Source organism: Pongo abelii, chromosome 3 (genome assembly GCF_028885655.2).
Source record: "Pongo abelii isolate AG06213 chromosome 3, NHGRI_mPonAbe1-v2.0_pri, whole genome shotgun sequence".
In the NCBI taxonomy this organism is placed as follows: Eukaryota; Metazoa; Chordata; class Mammalia; order Primates; family Hominidae; genus Pongo; species Pongo abelii.
Window position 1 is genome coordinate 12,357,951 of NC_071988.2, and position 17,264 is coordinate 12,375,214.

At 35.6% G+C, this 17,264-nt stretch overlaps 1 protein-coding gene across 11 annotated transcripts in view; it reads right to left on the reverse strand.

Moving 5' to 3' along the window:
* RAB28 (RAB28, member RAS oncogene family) overlaps positions 1 to 17,264 on the reverse strand; it is a 168,977-nt gene that overhangs the window by 62,335 nt on the left and 89,378 nt on the right. For all 11 annotated transcript variants that reach the window (XM_054553156.2, XM_054553158.2, XM_054553164.2 and 8 more), the window contains 1 exon segment: positions 700 to 803. In XM_054553156.2, the coding sequence (XP_054409131.1) occupies positions 700 to 803 (104 nt within the window).

The following is a 17,264-nucleotide window of genomic DNA, read 5'->3' on the forward strand; positions in this document are numbered from 1 at the left end:
AGAACATTACGTTCAAAACTTAACAACCTATATGTTCCACAATAAGAATAAGATTGAATAAATTTTTGAACATTTATTAAATGAATTATTTAATCTATTATTAAATGACATGGGAACAATAAAAATGTTAAGTAAAAAGTAAAATATAAAATTATTTCTATATTATAATCTTAATTTTTAAAAATAAATATAGGGTTGTGGTTAAGACTGTGAGCCCCAGAGTGTCACTATTTGCCTTCACAAATCCTCTCTCCTCCACTTATTAGCCATGTAATCTGGACCCCATTACATAATTTCTCTAAGACTCATCTATAAAATGGAGATAATCAGAGTAGTACAATGTCTATAATAAAGTAAGCACTCAGTGAATGCCATCTCCTAGCCACAGGCAGCAGCACTAGTGTAAGCATCAGGAAAATAGACTAGATGGAATCATATGAGGTTATGAGTGGTCAGATACTGACATTACGGGTGGTTTATATTCATTTTAATTCCCTTTTTAAAAATAACTATAAAATTATGTTAAATAAATTATAAAAGTAGTATACCCAGAATAAACATGTTATATCTAATCTAAGGAATTTCATGTTTTCAATAGGAATTAATTTGCTCCAAAAGTTAAATAATGGAAGCATACTTCCTAGGAATGTTAGTAAATAAAAGTAAAACATCACATACAGTATTCATTATTTTACTTACAGAGTCTCCTGTCTTGGCTGAGACAAAGTGGCTACTAAAACCATTTTCCTGGCAAAACCGTAAGTGTTTTTCAGGTTTTATTGTTCGCATATGCTCCAAATCAACTAGAAAGGTGTTAAAGAGAGAAAATAATTCAATATTAGAGTCTATCAAAACATTTTTAACATGTTTAAATTTGACTTGCTTTCCAATATTATATTCCAGCTTCGACATTAGCTGTGCAACCCTGGACAATTTATTAAACCTCTTTATGACTCTGTTTCCACATCTATAAACTGGGAATAATAAATATACCTATTATGTAGAGAGTTATTTGATAATTAATCTATGTATAATGCACAATGACCAGCACGTAAGTGCTAAAAACAAATGTGAGCTATCATTATTATTATCATCTGTATAAGTTCAGGCACACTGATGATGCTCAACAAAGGTCTACTTAATATAGTACATTTAAACATGGTGATTAATTGAAGGCAAGTTGTACCTACCCAAGCATATTTGGCTTGAAGCAGTTTAATTACTTTAATAATTACTTTAATAATTAGCTCTAATCTCTATAAGCTCGAATGTTAGCACAAATACATAACTTTCTGCTTAAGAGATCAATATTACATTGTGTGTTTACATTAATTTATAGACATACTTTAATTTCACAAAGACATAGTTCAGTTGTTTTCCATCTAGAGTAACCATTTTGAGAGTAAGGGGCAAGGATGTATTTCCTTAAATAGTTGTAGGTGCTTTAAAGCAAAGCACAGTACTCATATCCAATACTGGTTTTATCCAGCACAGTCTATTTTTCCAAAGGTGATCCTTTATTTAACAGTTTCTCTTTTTACAACACTACAGACCCTATAAGGGTGTTTATTCAATGCCGTCAAATTATAAGGCAAATATACTCACAGGATTTAAGGACAACTAGGCTCTTTGAGTCAATATAGGAAAAAAAACTTAAACTGATTTCCTGAGGAAGAGACCCAACTGACTTGTAAAAACTTGTAAATTTGCAAATCTAGTAAGCCTACATAATAGTGCCAATTGATTATCAACTAAAAAATGCACTCATACTACATAAAAGACTTTATTTAAAATTACATTGAAAGTCTTTAGTTTGTAGGCTCAAGGGTTCTCTCTCTAGGAGAATTTTTTTTTAATCTAATGGGGTATTCCTGAGCCCCATTTATATTGCTTACCTTGGAAAATATGGAATTTTTTTTTTTTTTTTTTTTTTTTTTTTGAGACAGAGTCTTGCACTGTCACCCGGGCTGGAGTGCAACGGCATGATCTCGGCTCACTGCAACCTCTGCCTCCCAGGTTCAAGCAATTCTCCTCCCTCAGCCTCCCGAGTAGCTGGGATTACAGGCACCTGCCACCACGCCTGGCTAATTTTTTGTATTTTTAGTAGAGATGGGGTTTCACTATCTTGGCCAGGCTGGTATTGAATTCCTGACCTCAAATGATCCGCCCACCTCGGCCTCCCAAAGCGCTAGAATTACGGACGTGAGCCACAGCGCCTGGTCTTTTTGTTTTGTTTTGTTTTTTTGCTTTTCTGGCCACAGTGCTATTCCTTAAACATCACTATCTCCTTATTTACAAGAACAGGCAAGGAATGTCCAGATACCACAGGCATCAATTTGTGGAAGACTAAAATACTAAGCTATTAGCACCGACATTTATATATCCAATTTAACATAATATTGAAGCTAACTTTTCTAATTCAACAAGAGTAAGAATAAATCTTGTCGCGAGGAAAAATCCCCATTGAAATCACCACCCATTGAAATTGCCATTCATTAAAAAATAAATAAATAAAAATAAAAGTTGTGTCACTTAATGTGTGTGTACATTTGTTTTTTTCTAATGGTTTATTGCTTTTTATTTCCCTTTCTCTCTCCTTCCTTCCAAATCTCCATCTATCATTTACTACTCAAACAAAAGTTTTTTTCCTAACAAATATAACCATGGAAAGACTAGTAGTACCATTGGTCAATTAAAAAAAAAAAAAGGATTTATTCAACAAACATTTATTGAGCATCTGTTATAAGCCAGGTATTGTGGCAGGTAGTGATATGGTTTGGCTGTGTCCCCACCCAAATCTCATCTTGGGTGGCTGTGTCCTCATCCAAATCTCATCTGGAAATGTAGCTCCCATAATCCTCACAGGTCATGGGAGGGACCTGGTGGAAGGTAACTGAATCATGGAGACAGCTTTTCCTGTGCTGTTCTCATGATAGTAAATAAGTTCTCATGAGATCTCATGGTTTTATAAAGGGCAGTTCCCCTGCACACGCCATCTTGCCTGATGCCATGTAAGGCGTGCCTGTGCTCCCACACGAGATTTTAGCCCTAGGGGAACTGTTGGACCTGAATGATGCAGGGCAGTCTTGCCTATCACACAGGGCTAGTCCAACCTCAGCATCCCTTGGTCTGCTGGCCTCTCCTGAGGTCCCAGCCTGGCCATACTTGCTTGCAGTGCAGTCTTGGATGTACTGGGGGCCCACATTATACTCCTGCACTGGTGCACTGCACCTGACTGGTGGAAAGTAGTGCCTGCCGCCATGCACCAGCCGGTCTGCTCCCTCGCCCCAGTGAACCCTGCCAACCCCACCACCTCCAGAGTCCCACCCCTGCACCAACACTGCCGCAAGAGTGAAACTAGGAAGGGAGAACAATGGACCTTCCCTACCCTGAGCAGCCACCCCACCTGAGTGATCATGCACAGAGGGCAGGCACAGACCTGCACCTGCCAGCACCCGACCCCCATGCTAACACCACCACCAGCACAGTCGCCAGCAGGGGCCCTCAAAGCAGTATTGCCTCTGCTGCTGCTGTGAATGCCTGCAGGGAGGCAGGCACCTGCTAGCACCCTGCTGCAGTTGATGAGTGTGTACCCCACCGTGCTGCTGCTGCTGCTGCCGCTGCTAGCACATGCAAACAAGGACAAATCCCACTGCTGCTGCCTTACGAAACACTTTGGCTAGTACCACCTACTGAAGTGTAATGACCAGTGGTCCAGGAATACATAGGTCCCATCAGCACAGTGGGTTCCTAACCTCGAGGAGTCAGAGAACAAATTTGGGGCTGGATACAAGTCCCCCAGATTTACAGCATGCAGTCCAGGAGCTGGGAGCTGAGGCTCGGCCCCCTAAAATCTTCCAGAAATGAAACCAGTTGACTGAACCCACCTTATACCACAATGAAACTCTCAAGGTCATCAAATAGGATAAAAGAAAAAAAAGTCCAAAGATCAGCAAAATCAAAGATTGAAAGAACATAAGCCCACAAATACGAGAAAGAATGAACATAAGAACTCTGACAACTCAAAAAGCCAGAGTACCTTCTTTCCTCTAAATGACGGCACTACTTCTCCTGCAAGGGTTCTGAACTGGACTGAGTTGGCTGAAATGACAGAAATATAATTCAGAATATGGATAGAAACAAAGGTCACTGAGATGCAGGAGTATGTTGAAACCCAATCCAAGGAAGATCCAAATGATACAGGAGCTGACAGACAAAATAGCCAGTACAGAAAAGAATGTAGCCAACCTGATAGAGCTGAAAAACACAGCACAGTAATTTCATAATGCAATTGCAACTATTAATAGCAGAAGAGATCAAGCTTAGGAAAGCATCCCAGAGCCTGAAGACTGGCTTCCTGAAATAAGTCAGACAAGAATAAAGGAAAAAGAATGAAAAGGAACGAACAAAATCTCTGAGAAATATGAGATTACGTAGAGAACAAATCCACAACTCATTGGTGTCCCTGAAACAGATGGGGAGACTAGAAGCAAATTGGAACACATATTTCAAGATACCATCCATGAGAATCTCCCCAACCTAGCTAGAGAGGCCAACATTCAAATTCAGGAAATGCAGAGAACCCCAGTAAGAGACTTCACAAGAAGATCATCCCCAAGACACATAATCATCAGATCCTCCAAGGTTGAAATAAAAAGCAAAATGTTAAAGGCAGCTAGAGAGAAAGGTCAGGTCACATACAAAGGGAAGCCCATAAGACTAACAGACCTCTTACCAGAAACCCTAAAGACCAGAAGAGACTGGGGGTTAATATTCAATGTTCTTAAAGAAAAGAAATTCCAACCCAGAATTTCATATCTGGCCAAACTAAGCAAAAAAGATATAAGATCCTTTTCAGACAAGCAAATGCTCAGGGAATTCTTAGCAGACCTGGCTTACAAGAGCTCCTAAAGGAAGCAGTGAATATGGAAAGGAAAGACCGCTATCAACCACTACAAAAACACACTTAAGTACACAGACCGCTGATACTATAAAACAACCACACAGAAAAGTCTGCATAATAACCAGCTAACCTCATGATGACATCCACATGCAAAAGAATAAAAATAGACTCTTATCTTTCACCATAAGCAAAAATCAACTCAAAATGGAGTAAAGGCTTAAATTTAAGACCAGAAACTGTGAAATTCCTAGAAGAAAACAGGGGAAATGCTTACAGACATTGGTTTGGGCAAACATTTTTATGGATGAGACCTCAAAAGCACAGACAACAAAACCAAAAAATAGACAAATAGAATTATATCAAACAAAAACCTTCTACAGAGCAAAAGAAATAATCAACAGAGTGAAGAAATAACCTGCAGAATGGGAGAAAATATTTACAAACTATGATAAAATATTAATATCAAGAATACACAAGGAACTTAAAAAACCCTGCAAGACAACTTAAGCAAAACCATTCTGGACATAGGAACAGGCAGATATTTCAGGATGAGGATGCCAAAAGCAACTGCAACAAAAACAAAAATTTAAAAATGGTACCTAATTAAACTAAAGAACTTCTTCACAGCAAAAGAAACGATCAACAGAGTAAACAGACAACCTACAGAATGGGAGAAAAGTTTCCAAACTATGCATCTGACAAAGATCTAATATCAAACATCTATAAGGTATTTAAACAAATTTACAAGAAAAAATAACAGCTCAATTAAAAAGTGGGCCAAGGACCTGAACAGACACTTCTCAAAAGAAGACATACATGCATCCAACTAACATGAAAAAAAGCTCAACATCACTGATCATTAGAGAAATGCAAATCAAAACCACAATGAGATACCATCACACACTAGTCAGAATGGAAAAACCCAAAAAATAACAGGTGCTGGCAAGATTGCAGACAAAAGGGAATGCTTACATACTGTTGGTGGAAGTATAAATTACTTCAACCACTGTTGAAAACAGTGTGGTGATTCCTCAAGTACTTAAAACAAGATACTATTCAACACAGCAACCCCATTACTGGGTATATACCCAAAGGAATATAAATCATTCTATCTTAAAAACGCTTGCAAGTGTATGTTCCTTGCAGCACTATTCAAAATAGCAAAGACATGGAGTCAACCTAAATGCCTGTCATTGATAGACTGGATAAAGAAAATGCAGTACATATGCACCACAAAATACTATACAGCCATAAAAAAGGAGATCATGTCCTTTGTGGGAACATGGATGGAGGTGGAGACCATTATCCTTAGCAAACTAATGCAAGAACAGAAAATCAAATATGACATGTTCTCACTTATAAGTAGGAGAAAAATGATGAGAACACATGGACACATAGAGGGGAACAACAGACACTGTGGCCTACAAGAGGATGGAGGGTGGGAGGGGACAGAGGATCAGGAAAAAGAACTAATAGTTACTAGGTGTAATACCTGGGTGATGAAAAAATCTGTACAACAAACTCTCACGACACAAGTGTAACTATGTAACAAACCTGCATATGTATCCACGAACTTAAAAGTTAAAAGAAAATATAGGAAGTTAACATGATTAGCAAGACAATGAAAATCTAAGCATCATAATTGTCTCTGCTATTCTGGTCATCTCACATGTAATCAAATAGTCATAAAATTACATTAAATTTAATTATAAATTGTGAAGCCTATTTTACATTTTTACATATTAGGGAAAAATATTAACAAAACTTGTACCATTGGAGAAATGTTATTTCTGTTGCCATTTAATGGCTCAAGTGATACATGGAAAATAGTACAAAAACAAAAATCCATACCTCATTGTCAACACATTTTGTTGGAAGATATAAGGAAAGCAATGCTGAAGTATGAGAAGTAATTATACAGTGTGGAGGTTTGCTACACATTTAGGTAAAAGTACAGATGGCTTGAACAAGTCATCTTTTGGTATTTGCTAGATTCTCCTTCAACAATGAAATCTGAAGAAAATAGCTGTCTGTGAAGAATTAAAGAAAAAAATGTATGTTTTCAACACGACTGATTCTTCAATTTTAAAAAAATTTTATTTGCATGGAGTGGATACTTTTGACTGGAATGAAAATACAATTCTGAAAAGGTAGCACCACCACTTTTGAACGCCAGACAAAGTATATGTGCTTCTAAAGACACTGTCCACACAATGCAAAACTTGTTGAGGGATCTGCTCCTTTTTCCTCCCTGACTTTCCCCAGGTCAAATGATAAACTTGATAACCCAAGAACTCCCAGTGTCAATTTTCACCCATCACTATCATTCAGTATTTTGTAAGATCTTTTAACAAACGTGGTGTTATTCTAACATCTCTGCTTTCAGACAGTAAGATTTACTTGGAGAGTTGGATACACCATAAAAGAAATGCTAATTAAGAGCAACATTTTATTGGTTTAAAATGTAGTCTTCCAAATAGAATAGAAAGCCCAGAAATAAACCTCACATATATGGCCAAATGATCTTCTATAAGGAGGCCAATACAACTCAATGGGGAAAAGGACAATCTCTTCAACAAATTATGTTGAGAAAACTGGATTTTCACATATAAAAGAATGAAGTTGGACCTTTATCTTACACCACACACAGAAATTAACTCAAAATGAAATAAAGACCTTAACATAAAAACCAAAAACTGTAAAACTCCTGGAAGAAAACACAGGGGAAAAGCTTCAGGTCATTGGACTTGGTGGTGATTTCTTGGACATGACACTGAATGCAGAGAAACAAAAGAAAAAACAGACTAACAGGGCCACATCAAACTTAAAAATTTTCGTGCATCAAAGCACATAATCAACAGAGTGAAGAGACAACCTACAAAATGGGAGAAGATATTTGCAAATCATATATCTGACAAAATGTTAGTATCTAGAATATATAAAGAACACCTACAACTCAACAACAACAAAAAACACAATTTACAAATAAGCAAAAGGCTCGAATAGATATTTCTTCAAAGATAACATATCATCAGAGAAATGGAAATCAAAACCACAAAGAAATATCACCATTAAGGTGGCTAAATTTAAAAAAACAAGGATGAAAAAGATGTAGAGAAATTGGAACACTAATGTTTGTTGGTGGGACTGTAAAGTGGTGCAACTGCTACAGAAAACTGTATGGGGTTTCTGAGAAAGTTAAACATAGAACAATTGTATGATCCAGTAATCCAACTTCTGGGTATATATCCCAAAGAACTGAATGCAGGGTCTTGAAGAGATATTTGCTATTTGCACATCCCAGTTTACAACAGCACTGGTCATAATAGCTAAGAGGTGGAAGTAATCCAAATGTTCACTGGTGAATGACTGGATAAACAAAATGCAGTGTATATATAAAATGGAATATTATTCAGCCCTAAAAAGAAAGGAAATCTTGTCACATGCTACAACATGGATGAACCTTGAGCGCATTACGTTAAGTAAAATAAGCAAGTGGCCAAATGCAAATATCATAAGATTCCACTCTTATGAGGTAACTAAAGTAGTCAAATTCAGAGACAGAAAGTAGAATAGTGGTTACCAGGGGATGTAGGCAGAGGAAAAAGGGAAGTTGTTGTTTAATGGCTATAGAATTCCAGATTTGCAAGATGAAAAAGTTCTGAAGATTTGTTTCGCAACAATATGACTACAGTAACACTACTGAACTGTACACTTAAAATGCTTAAGATGGTAAATTTTGTAGTTTTTTAACCACAATTTTAAAAAACATAGCTTTCCAAAGCTACAGTTATTGATAATCCACCACTCTGAAATACTTTAATGGAAGATTTCAAATTTATACAAAAGTAAATAGTATAATGACTCTTGAAGTACCCACCACTTAGCCTCAACAATTGTCAAGTCATGACCAATCCTATGTTATCCATACCACCACTCTCAGATTATTTGAAGGCAAATTGAACACATATATCACTACATGCATGGATATTTTAGTACCATGTTTTGTTTTTATTTCATTGAGGTTTACAGCTTTTATTCAGAAGCAACAAATTAAAATTCTGAATCTACCTTCACATAAACAGATCCAATGACAAAAACCACATGATTATCTCAATAGATGCAGAAAAGGCCTTTGACAAAATTCAACAACCTTCATGCTAAAAAACTCTCAATAAACTAGCTATTGATGGAATGTATCTCAAAATAATAAGAGCTATTTATGACAAACCCACAGCCAGTATCACACCGAATGGGCAAAAACTGGAAGCATTCCCTTTGAAAATCAGCACAAGACAAGGATTCCTTTCTCACCAGTCCTATTCAACATAGTGTTAGAAGTTCTGGCCGAGCAATCAGGCAAGAGAAAGAAATACAGGGTATTCAGTTAGGAAAAGAGGAAGTCAAATTGTTCCTGTTTGCAGATGACATGATTGTATATTTAGAAAACCCCATCGTCTCAGCCCAAAATCTGCTTAAGCTGATAAGCAACTTCAGCAAAGTCTCAGGATACAAAATCAATGTGCAAAAATCACAAGCATTCTTATACACCAATAAGACAAAAACAGCCAAATCATGAGTGAACTCCCATTCACAATTACTACAAAGAGAATAAAATGCCTGGGAATCCAACTTACAAGGGATGTGAAGGACCTCTTCAAGGAGAACTACAAACCACTGCTCAAGGAAATAAAAGAGGATACAAACAAATGGATGAACATTCCATGCTCATGGATAGGAAGAATCAATATCATGAAAAATGGCCATACTGCCCAAGGTAATTTATAGATTCAATGCCATCCCCATCAAGCTACCACTTCACAGAATTGGAAAAAACTACTTTAAAGTTCATATGGGATCAAAAAAAATTAAAGCCTGCACGCAAAAAGAACAAAGCTGGAGGCATCAAGCTACCTGACTTCAAACTATACTACAAGGCTACAGTAACAAAAACAACATGGCACTGGTACCAAAACACAGAGATAGATCAATGGAACAGAACAGAGGCCTCAGAAATAACGCCACACCTCTACAACCATCTGATCTTTGACAAACCTGAGAAAAACAAGAAATGGGGAAAGGATTCCCTATTTAATAAATGGTGCTGGGAAAACTGGTTAGCCATATGTAGAAAGCTGAAACTGGATCCCTTCCTTACAACTTAAACAAAAATTAATTCAAGATGGATTAAAGACTTAAATGTTAGACCTAAAACCATAAAAACCCTAGAAGAAAACCTGGGCAATACCATTCAGGACATAGGCATGGGCAAGGACTTCATGTCTAAAACACCAAAAGCAACGGCAACAAAAGCCAAAATTGACAAATGGGATCTAATTAAACTAAAGAGCTTCTGCACAGCAAAAGAAACTACCATCAGAGTGATCAGGCAACCTATAGAATGGGAGAACATTTTTGCAATCTACCCATCTGACAAAGGACTAATATCCAGAATCTACAAAGAACTTCAACAAATTTACAAGAAAAAAACAAACAACCCCATCAAAAAGTGGGCGAAGGATATGAACAGACACTTCTCAAAAGAAGACATTTATGCGGCCAACAGACACATAAAAAAATGCTCATCATCACTGGTCATCAGAGAAACGCAAATCAAAACCACAATGAGATACCATCTCACACCAGTTAGAATGGTGATCATTAAAAAGTCAGGAAACAACAGATGCTGGAGACGATGTGGAGAAATAGGAACGCTTTTACACTGCTGGTGGGAATGCAAATTAGTTCAACCATTGTGGAAGACAGTATGGCGATTCCTCAAGGATCTAGAACTAGAAATACCATTTGACCCAGTGATCCCACTACTGGGTATATACCCAAAGGATTATAAAGACATATGCACACGCATGTTTATTGTGGCACTATTCGCAATAGCAAAGACTTGGAACCAACCCAAATGTCCATCAATGATAGACTAGATTAAGAAAACGTGGCACATATACAACATGGAATAGTATGCAGCCATAAAAAAGGACGAGTTCTTTTCCTTTGCAGGGACATAGATAAAGCTGGAAACCATCATTCTCAGCAAACTATCAAGAGGACAGAAAACCGAACACCGCGTGTTCTCACCCATAGGTGGGAACTGAACAATGAGAACACTTGGACACAGGGCAGGGAACATCACACACCGGGGCCTGTCGGGGGGTGGGGGCCTGGGGGAGGGATAGCATTAGGAGAAATTCCTAATGTAAATGATCAGATGGGTGCAGCAAACCAACATGGCAAATATATACCTATGTAACAAACCTGCATGTTGTGCACATGTACCCTAGAACTTAAAGTATAATTTTTTAAAAAATTCTGAATCTAAAGCTGTCACTTTTATCCTTCATTTGGCCCTGCTGATTCTAGTGGAATACTAACTCTCTAAATTTATGTGATGGTTCAGAATTTATTCACTTGGATAACTTCCAGGATAAAGTGGCCTATATATTAGGATATTGAGACAGATTTTGATGAGTAACAGGAAGTTTATGATATTAAATAGTAAATAATTCTGATTAAAATTACATTATATCAAATATCTTTATAAAGAAAATGTCCTAACAGTAAAATTTTTTCATATCCCAAGAGATGATCTCTGTTATTATTTTACCGATCCACAGATGACAGATTATATACATGAACTTGTCCCATACAAGAAATAACTTTTCTTGACTTTGCATTAAGGTAAATACAGAAGAAACTTGGGTTGAATATAGTTATAGTTCTTCAGTTATTTACAGATTCATCTGGAAAGAAAGTAATGCATAGTGATAAAGAATGCACTCTCCAACAGCGTGCAAGCATTTCGTTTCCTCCATATCCTGGCCAGTATTTGTAATCTCTTGTTAATAATAAGATATTGTATTCTTGAAAGTTGCTAAGAGAATACATTTTAAGTGTTCTCACCACAAAAAAAGATAAGTATTTTCTTGAACGTTGCTAAGAGAATAGATTTTAAGTGTTTTCACCACAAAAAAATGATAAGTATGTGAGGTAATACATATGTTAATTTGCTTGATTTAGCCATTACACAATGTACACATATTTAAAAACATAATGCTGTAAATAATAAATACAGTAAGTGTTCTCATCTATAAAATGAGAACAATAATAGTACCTATCTCATAAGGTTGCTATAATGGATAAGATGAATAAATACACAAAAAGCAATGACTAGCATAAAGCAAGACATATTGTATGTGCCTGCCATATACTCAATAAGTATTAGCTAGTGTCATTGTGGTTTGTCCATGCATTTATTTACTCACCAACTATTTATGTAGTGCTAAAAGCTGGGAAGGCTAAGAGGGACACAAATAAAAAGATGCTGTATAATGAAATTCTGAAATCATAGTAACAAAGATCTGTATAAGACAATCTATAACAGGAGTACAGAGACAGGAAACTTCTACAACTGCTTAGGGATGATAGAAGCCATGTCATAGAGAAAGTGATGCTTCAGTTACATACTGAAGGAGGAAAAAAAATTAGTCAGATAGCCTTAAGGGTAGAGAGGATGTACATTCTTCTCAAAAGGAATATGTACAAAAGCATCTGAAAGAACCTGGCTTCCAAGAGCTAGTGAAATCAGCAGGGCCTAGGCCTAAGGGTTTTGTATGTGTTAAGAAGTTTATGTGCAAATAGGTGATCATCTACAAGTTACTCACATATTCCAGCTTACTCAAGAAAAATATATACATAAGCACAAAAAGGGAATTCTTGCAGGTGATATATATCAGCAAATCTTACATTTTCCCTTGTTGGATTTAAATTACTTTCATTGACTACACGGACTGAAAACTCTTTGTTCCAAATTTAGAATCTATTCAAAAGAAAATTTTAAATGATGAAAAATGTTACCCTCCTATAGGTTTTCTGATTATGACATTTTCTTCTGTTTACCCATCTTGTATGCATAAATAATTAACTATATCATAACTTCAAAAATAGAAGATGGCAAGTTCTATACATATTATTATACATGCAGCTGATTATTTTTCCTCCTGAAAGTCACTACAGTTCTGCATACTAATCAACCTAAAGTTTATTCAGATTAACTGTAGAGCTATAAAATCACAGGCTACAAAAAAAAAATAGTACATGCACTTCTTTAAAATAAGTAAAACAATACTTCAAATGTATTAAATAAATATGACCACCTATTATATGTCAAGTACTGTGCTAGTAAGCACACGGGATAAATTAGGGAGCAATATAGACATTATCTTTATCCTCACATTAATGAGGTAGAAAGAATAATAAGTGAGCATGTAAATAAATGAGTCAATTACTACAATTATCATAATCTGAAAGTGGAGGAGGAGACCAGATAAGAGAGTAACAGAGTGAAAGAGAGGAGTAGGAATCAGGATAGCGATGACAATTTTACACAGGATAGCCATGGAAGACCTCTTTGATCTGAGATCTAAAGCAGTGGACCCCACCTTTTTGGCACAAGGGACTAGTTTCATGGAAGACAATTTTTCCACAGATGGGGTAGTAGGGGGGCATAATTTTGGGATGAAACTGCTTCAACTCAGATCATCAGGCATTAGTAATGATTTTCATAAGGAACACACAACCTACATCCCTTGCATGTGCTGTTCATAATAGGGTTCACGCTCCTATGAGAACCTAATGCTGCTGCTGATCTGACAGGAGGTGGAGCTCAGGCAGTAATACTCACTGTCCACTGCTCACCTCCTGCTGTGTGGCTGGGTTCCTAACAGGCCAAGTAACAGTAGCAGTCCATGGCCCAGGGGTTGGGAACCCCTGATCTAAAGGGTAAGAATAAACCAAACAAATTAAGAGGTAGTTGGAGGAAAAAACTGTTTTAGTCATTGGGACAGGGATGAAAACCTGGAAGAGGAAAAAGATGGAGTACAATTGAGGAAAACAAAGAAGTATAATAAGCAAGAGTGGTACCTATAGCATAATGAGGCTATTACTCAAATACAATAATGGAAAACCACAAGGTTGTAACCAACAGCACAATATGATTTTGCATTTTGAAAAAATTACTCTAGCTACCATGAGGAGAAAGGATGTCTGAGGACAAAAAAACAAGCAGAGAAACCACTTTAAGAGACTTCTGAAACAACCTAACTCTGTTTAAACATTTACAAAACCTTTTGGGGCCTCATAACAACCTTGGCGAATAGGTAAGCATTATTCCAATTTCACACACACACAAAAACTGAGGTTTAGAATGACTTAACGAAAGTCTCAAATCTAGTCATCAGTAGCACCAGAATTAGAACTATGCTATCTGATTCAAATCCAGCTGGAGGTTCTCAATGAAGAAAGAACATCAACTTTAGGGATGAATTAACAGTCACTTAACAGTCTAAATTTTATTTAGATTTTTAATTAAAATAATAAAGACAAACTTTAAATAATCACTACTTTAAAAATATGCACTATGATATAGCTGGTTTTATACTTGTAAAACATTAAAAGTATTAATTAGTAACAATAAATCATAAAAACCAGCCCATAAGCATTACAGAACATAAGATATGCTTTGCCTTATCACTTGATTACATATTTACAAAGAACTTGCAGCTGTACATACAAGTTGTGAAACGTTATGTGAAATTACATAAAGTTTAAAAATGATCCATGATTAGCCCAAACATAACAAGCAAAATTCCCTTAATAATTTATTAAATTTGATTCACATGTGGTTAAAATTATGTATACACTTTGACTTCTAAAACACACACACACTAATACAAACAGCCAAGTATACAATTACTTTTCTTTTTAGGTACTATTTGTTTACTGGCACTCAAGATTCCTTACTCAGGATCTCCACTGCATCCACCTATATGACTACTGATAACAAGCGAGAGAACAGTCTTAAAAGATACAGTATTAAATGTAATAAATATTTTTAAACTAGACATATCAAATGTATCAGAGCTACTGATAGATTTGTATCAGCTCTGTACATTTCACAGATCAGAGCTACTGATCAGACTAAATGTTATAAAGTTTTAAGTACAATTTTAAAATTCTGAAGCAGTTTATAAGAGTATCTATATTACACTGGCCTGAGGTTTTACAATGTTCCCAGTTTCCCAAGTATTTATTTTTCAACATGCTGTAAGAACATATTCGATAATGAACAAGACTTTTTCATTCAAACCAGAATGTTATTCCACGTATTTTAAAAAGGGAATATATTATCAATTAATTATATTATTAATGTCTACTTGCTGTCAACGGAAAAAACATTAAAATTATAAACTATTTTTGCTCTTCAGACTATACATAATGGCAGGAACAGAGTATTCTCAGTGAAATGATTGTAAAAAATGTCACTAACTTAAAAGAAGTAAAAGCAAAATATAAATATAGCACTTGTACAGATTTCACAGTAATTTTTAGGTTATCAAGGAAACATCTTGAGTGTTGATCTGGTTATACTCAATTCAAACAAACTACTTGTCACATTAACTACCTCCAGGAAGTTACTCCAAACACAAAATAAACTGTTTATGCCCCTACTCAGATAGATAACATGACAGATTGTTATTAGTTGAAGACAGATGAAATACATTAATTTGATCGTGAGCATGTGTTTAATTTTACCCTGCCATGTACACTCTCTAATGCTGTCTTTCTATGATGACATAGTAAATCATGCCGTATTAGAAGAATTGCTAATGCAAGAAAACAAAAAATTAGCAGGACTTGACTTTGACTGTGTAGATTCTTAAACCAACCTTCTTAAAAATATAACTGCCTGGAAAATCCACGTCAGATGAAGAAAAAAGTTGTCATCAAAGAAAGTACTTCTGTTTCTAGTATAAATTTAAAGACCTCAATGCAGTTTAAAAATTTTCCTGTATACTAGTTTTTACGTTTCTTTATAAGATGCCTCTTATTTCCCACTTTCGAAAGTGGGTTTTAAGTATTTACCTTATCAATCTGTGTAAGCACTCTGTATATTAAGGACATCTGCCATACTCATTCCAAACATTCAACTTAGGTTGGCATTCTCCTTTTAAACGTTTCATGAGGGTTTTGAGACATAGAAATTAAGACTTTATGAAGTCAAATATTCTGAGATAATAAGGTTGCTACTTTTAGCCTATACTTATTTGGTTGTTTTTTTACATGCAGCTAAAAACAAAAACCAACAAATTAACAAAGCACATAATAAAACAACCATTCACAAAGTATCTGTTGAGTGAAGAGAAATATTTTTAGGCTCTTAAAATAAATACAAATGATCAATTGTGTCTAAAATAATATGCATGCCTGCATTTTACAGGAATACTACACAGGGCTGAAAATTAATGAAGTAGTTTCACACCACAATAAGAATGAATCTCACAAAGGTGGTGAGGGCAACATGCAAAGGAATACACATAAATAACTGCATTTATATAAAAATATTAAATGGCAAAACAACATTATTTGATGACACATACACATATTATGAAAATAGAAAAGCAAGAAAAAGATCAAGACTATGGATAGCAGTTACTTCTGAAGGTAGAAGGAGATGGATAAAGGCACCTGTTTGGTTCTGGGGTGCTAGCAATGCTCTATTTCATGACCTGGGAATAGTTATTCTTTAAACCACTTTCCATATTCTTCTGTATGTAAAACAGAAGAACATATATGAAAGTTTCCATTAAAATTTAAATTTAAATCTACTAATATATATTCCTACTAATTATAATAAAAGTCCTACTAAAATCATAACAATATGACATTCTTCTTTTCAAATCTAATTTCTTATATGATCATAAAGAAAGGTCACTGTTGTAATATTTATTCATGGTTTTTATTATTTTTCACAAGGACCACGATTAATCCTTTAAATCGTCAAATCATACTCTTGTGACCTATCTAAACATGTCATGAAACTTGCGGATTTTCTCTACAATTATTATCACCTGATTCTGCCAGATATTCATTTGTTAATTTCTTTGTTTCTAGCAATTCTCCAGCACTTCTATAGATTTTGCATATTGCTGCAAGATTTTCCTACTCAAATTGCATTGCGTTTATAGTGTACAATCACATACATATCCACAAACCAACCTATAAGGATTCTAAGGGGATAATAATGAATCTTCATAACTCCGAAGAGTCACCAAAACACCACCAAGAGCAGCAGCCAGTATCAAGCAGACAGAGGAAGCAGCAAGTAAAAATTCACATTATTTCCTCAATTTCATCAATTAGGTTACCCAAATCCCTTTTAGTAATGGATAATGCATAACTATTTCTCCTCTTGCCTCAGGTTAGAGGAAATAATAGGTCTAAAAGCACTATTTAGTAAGTAAATATTTTTATATTTGTGGCTATCTACAACTTTTGTTGCTTGTATAAC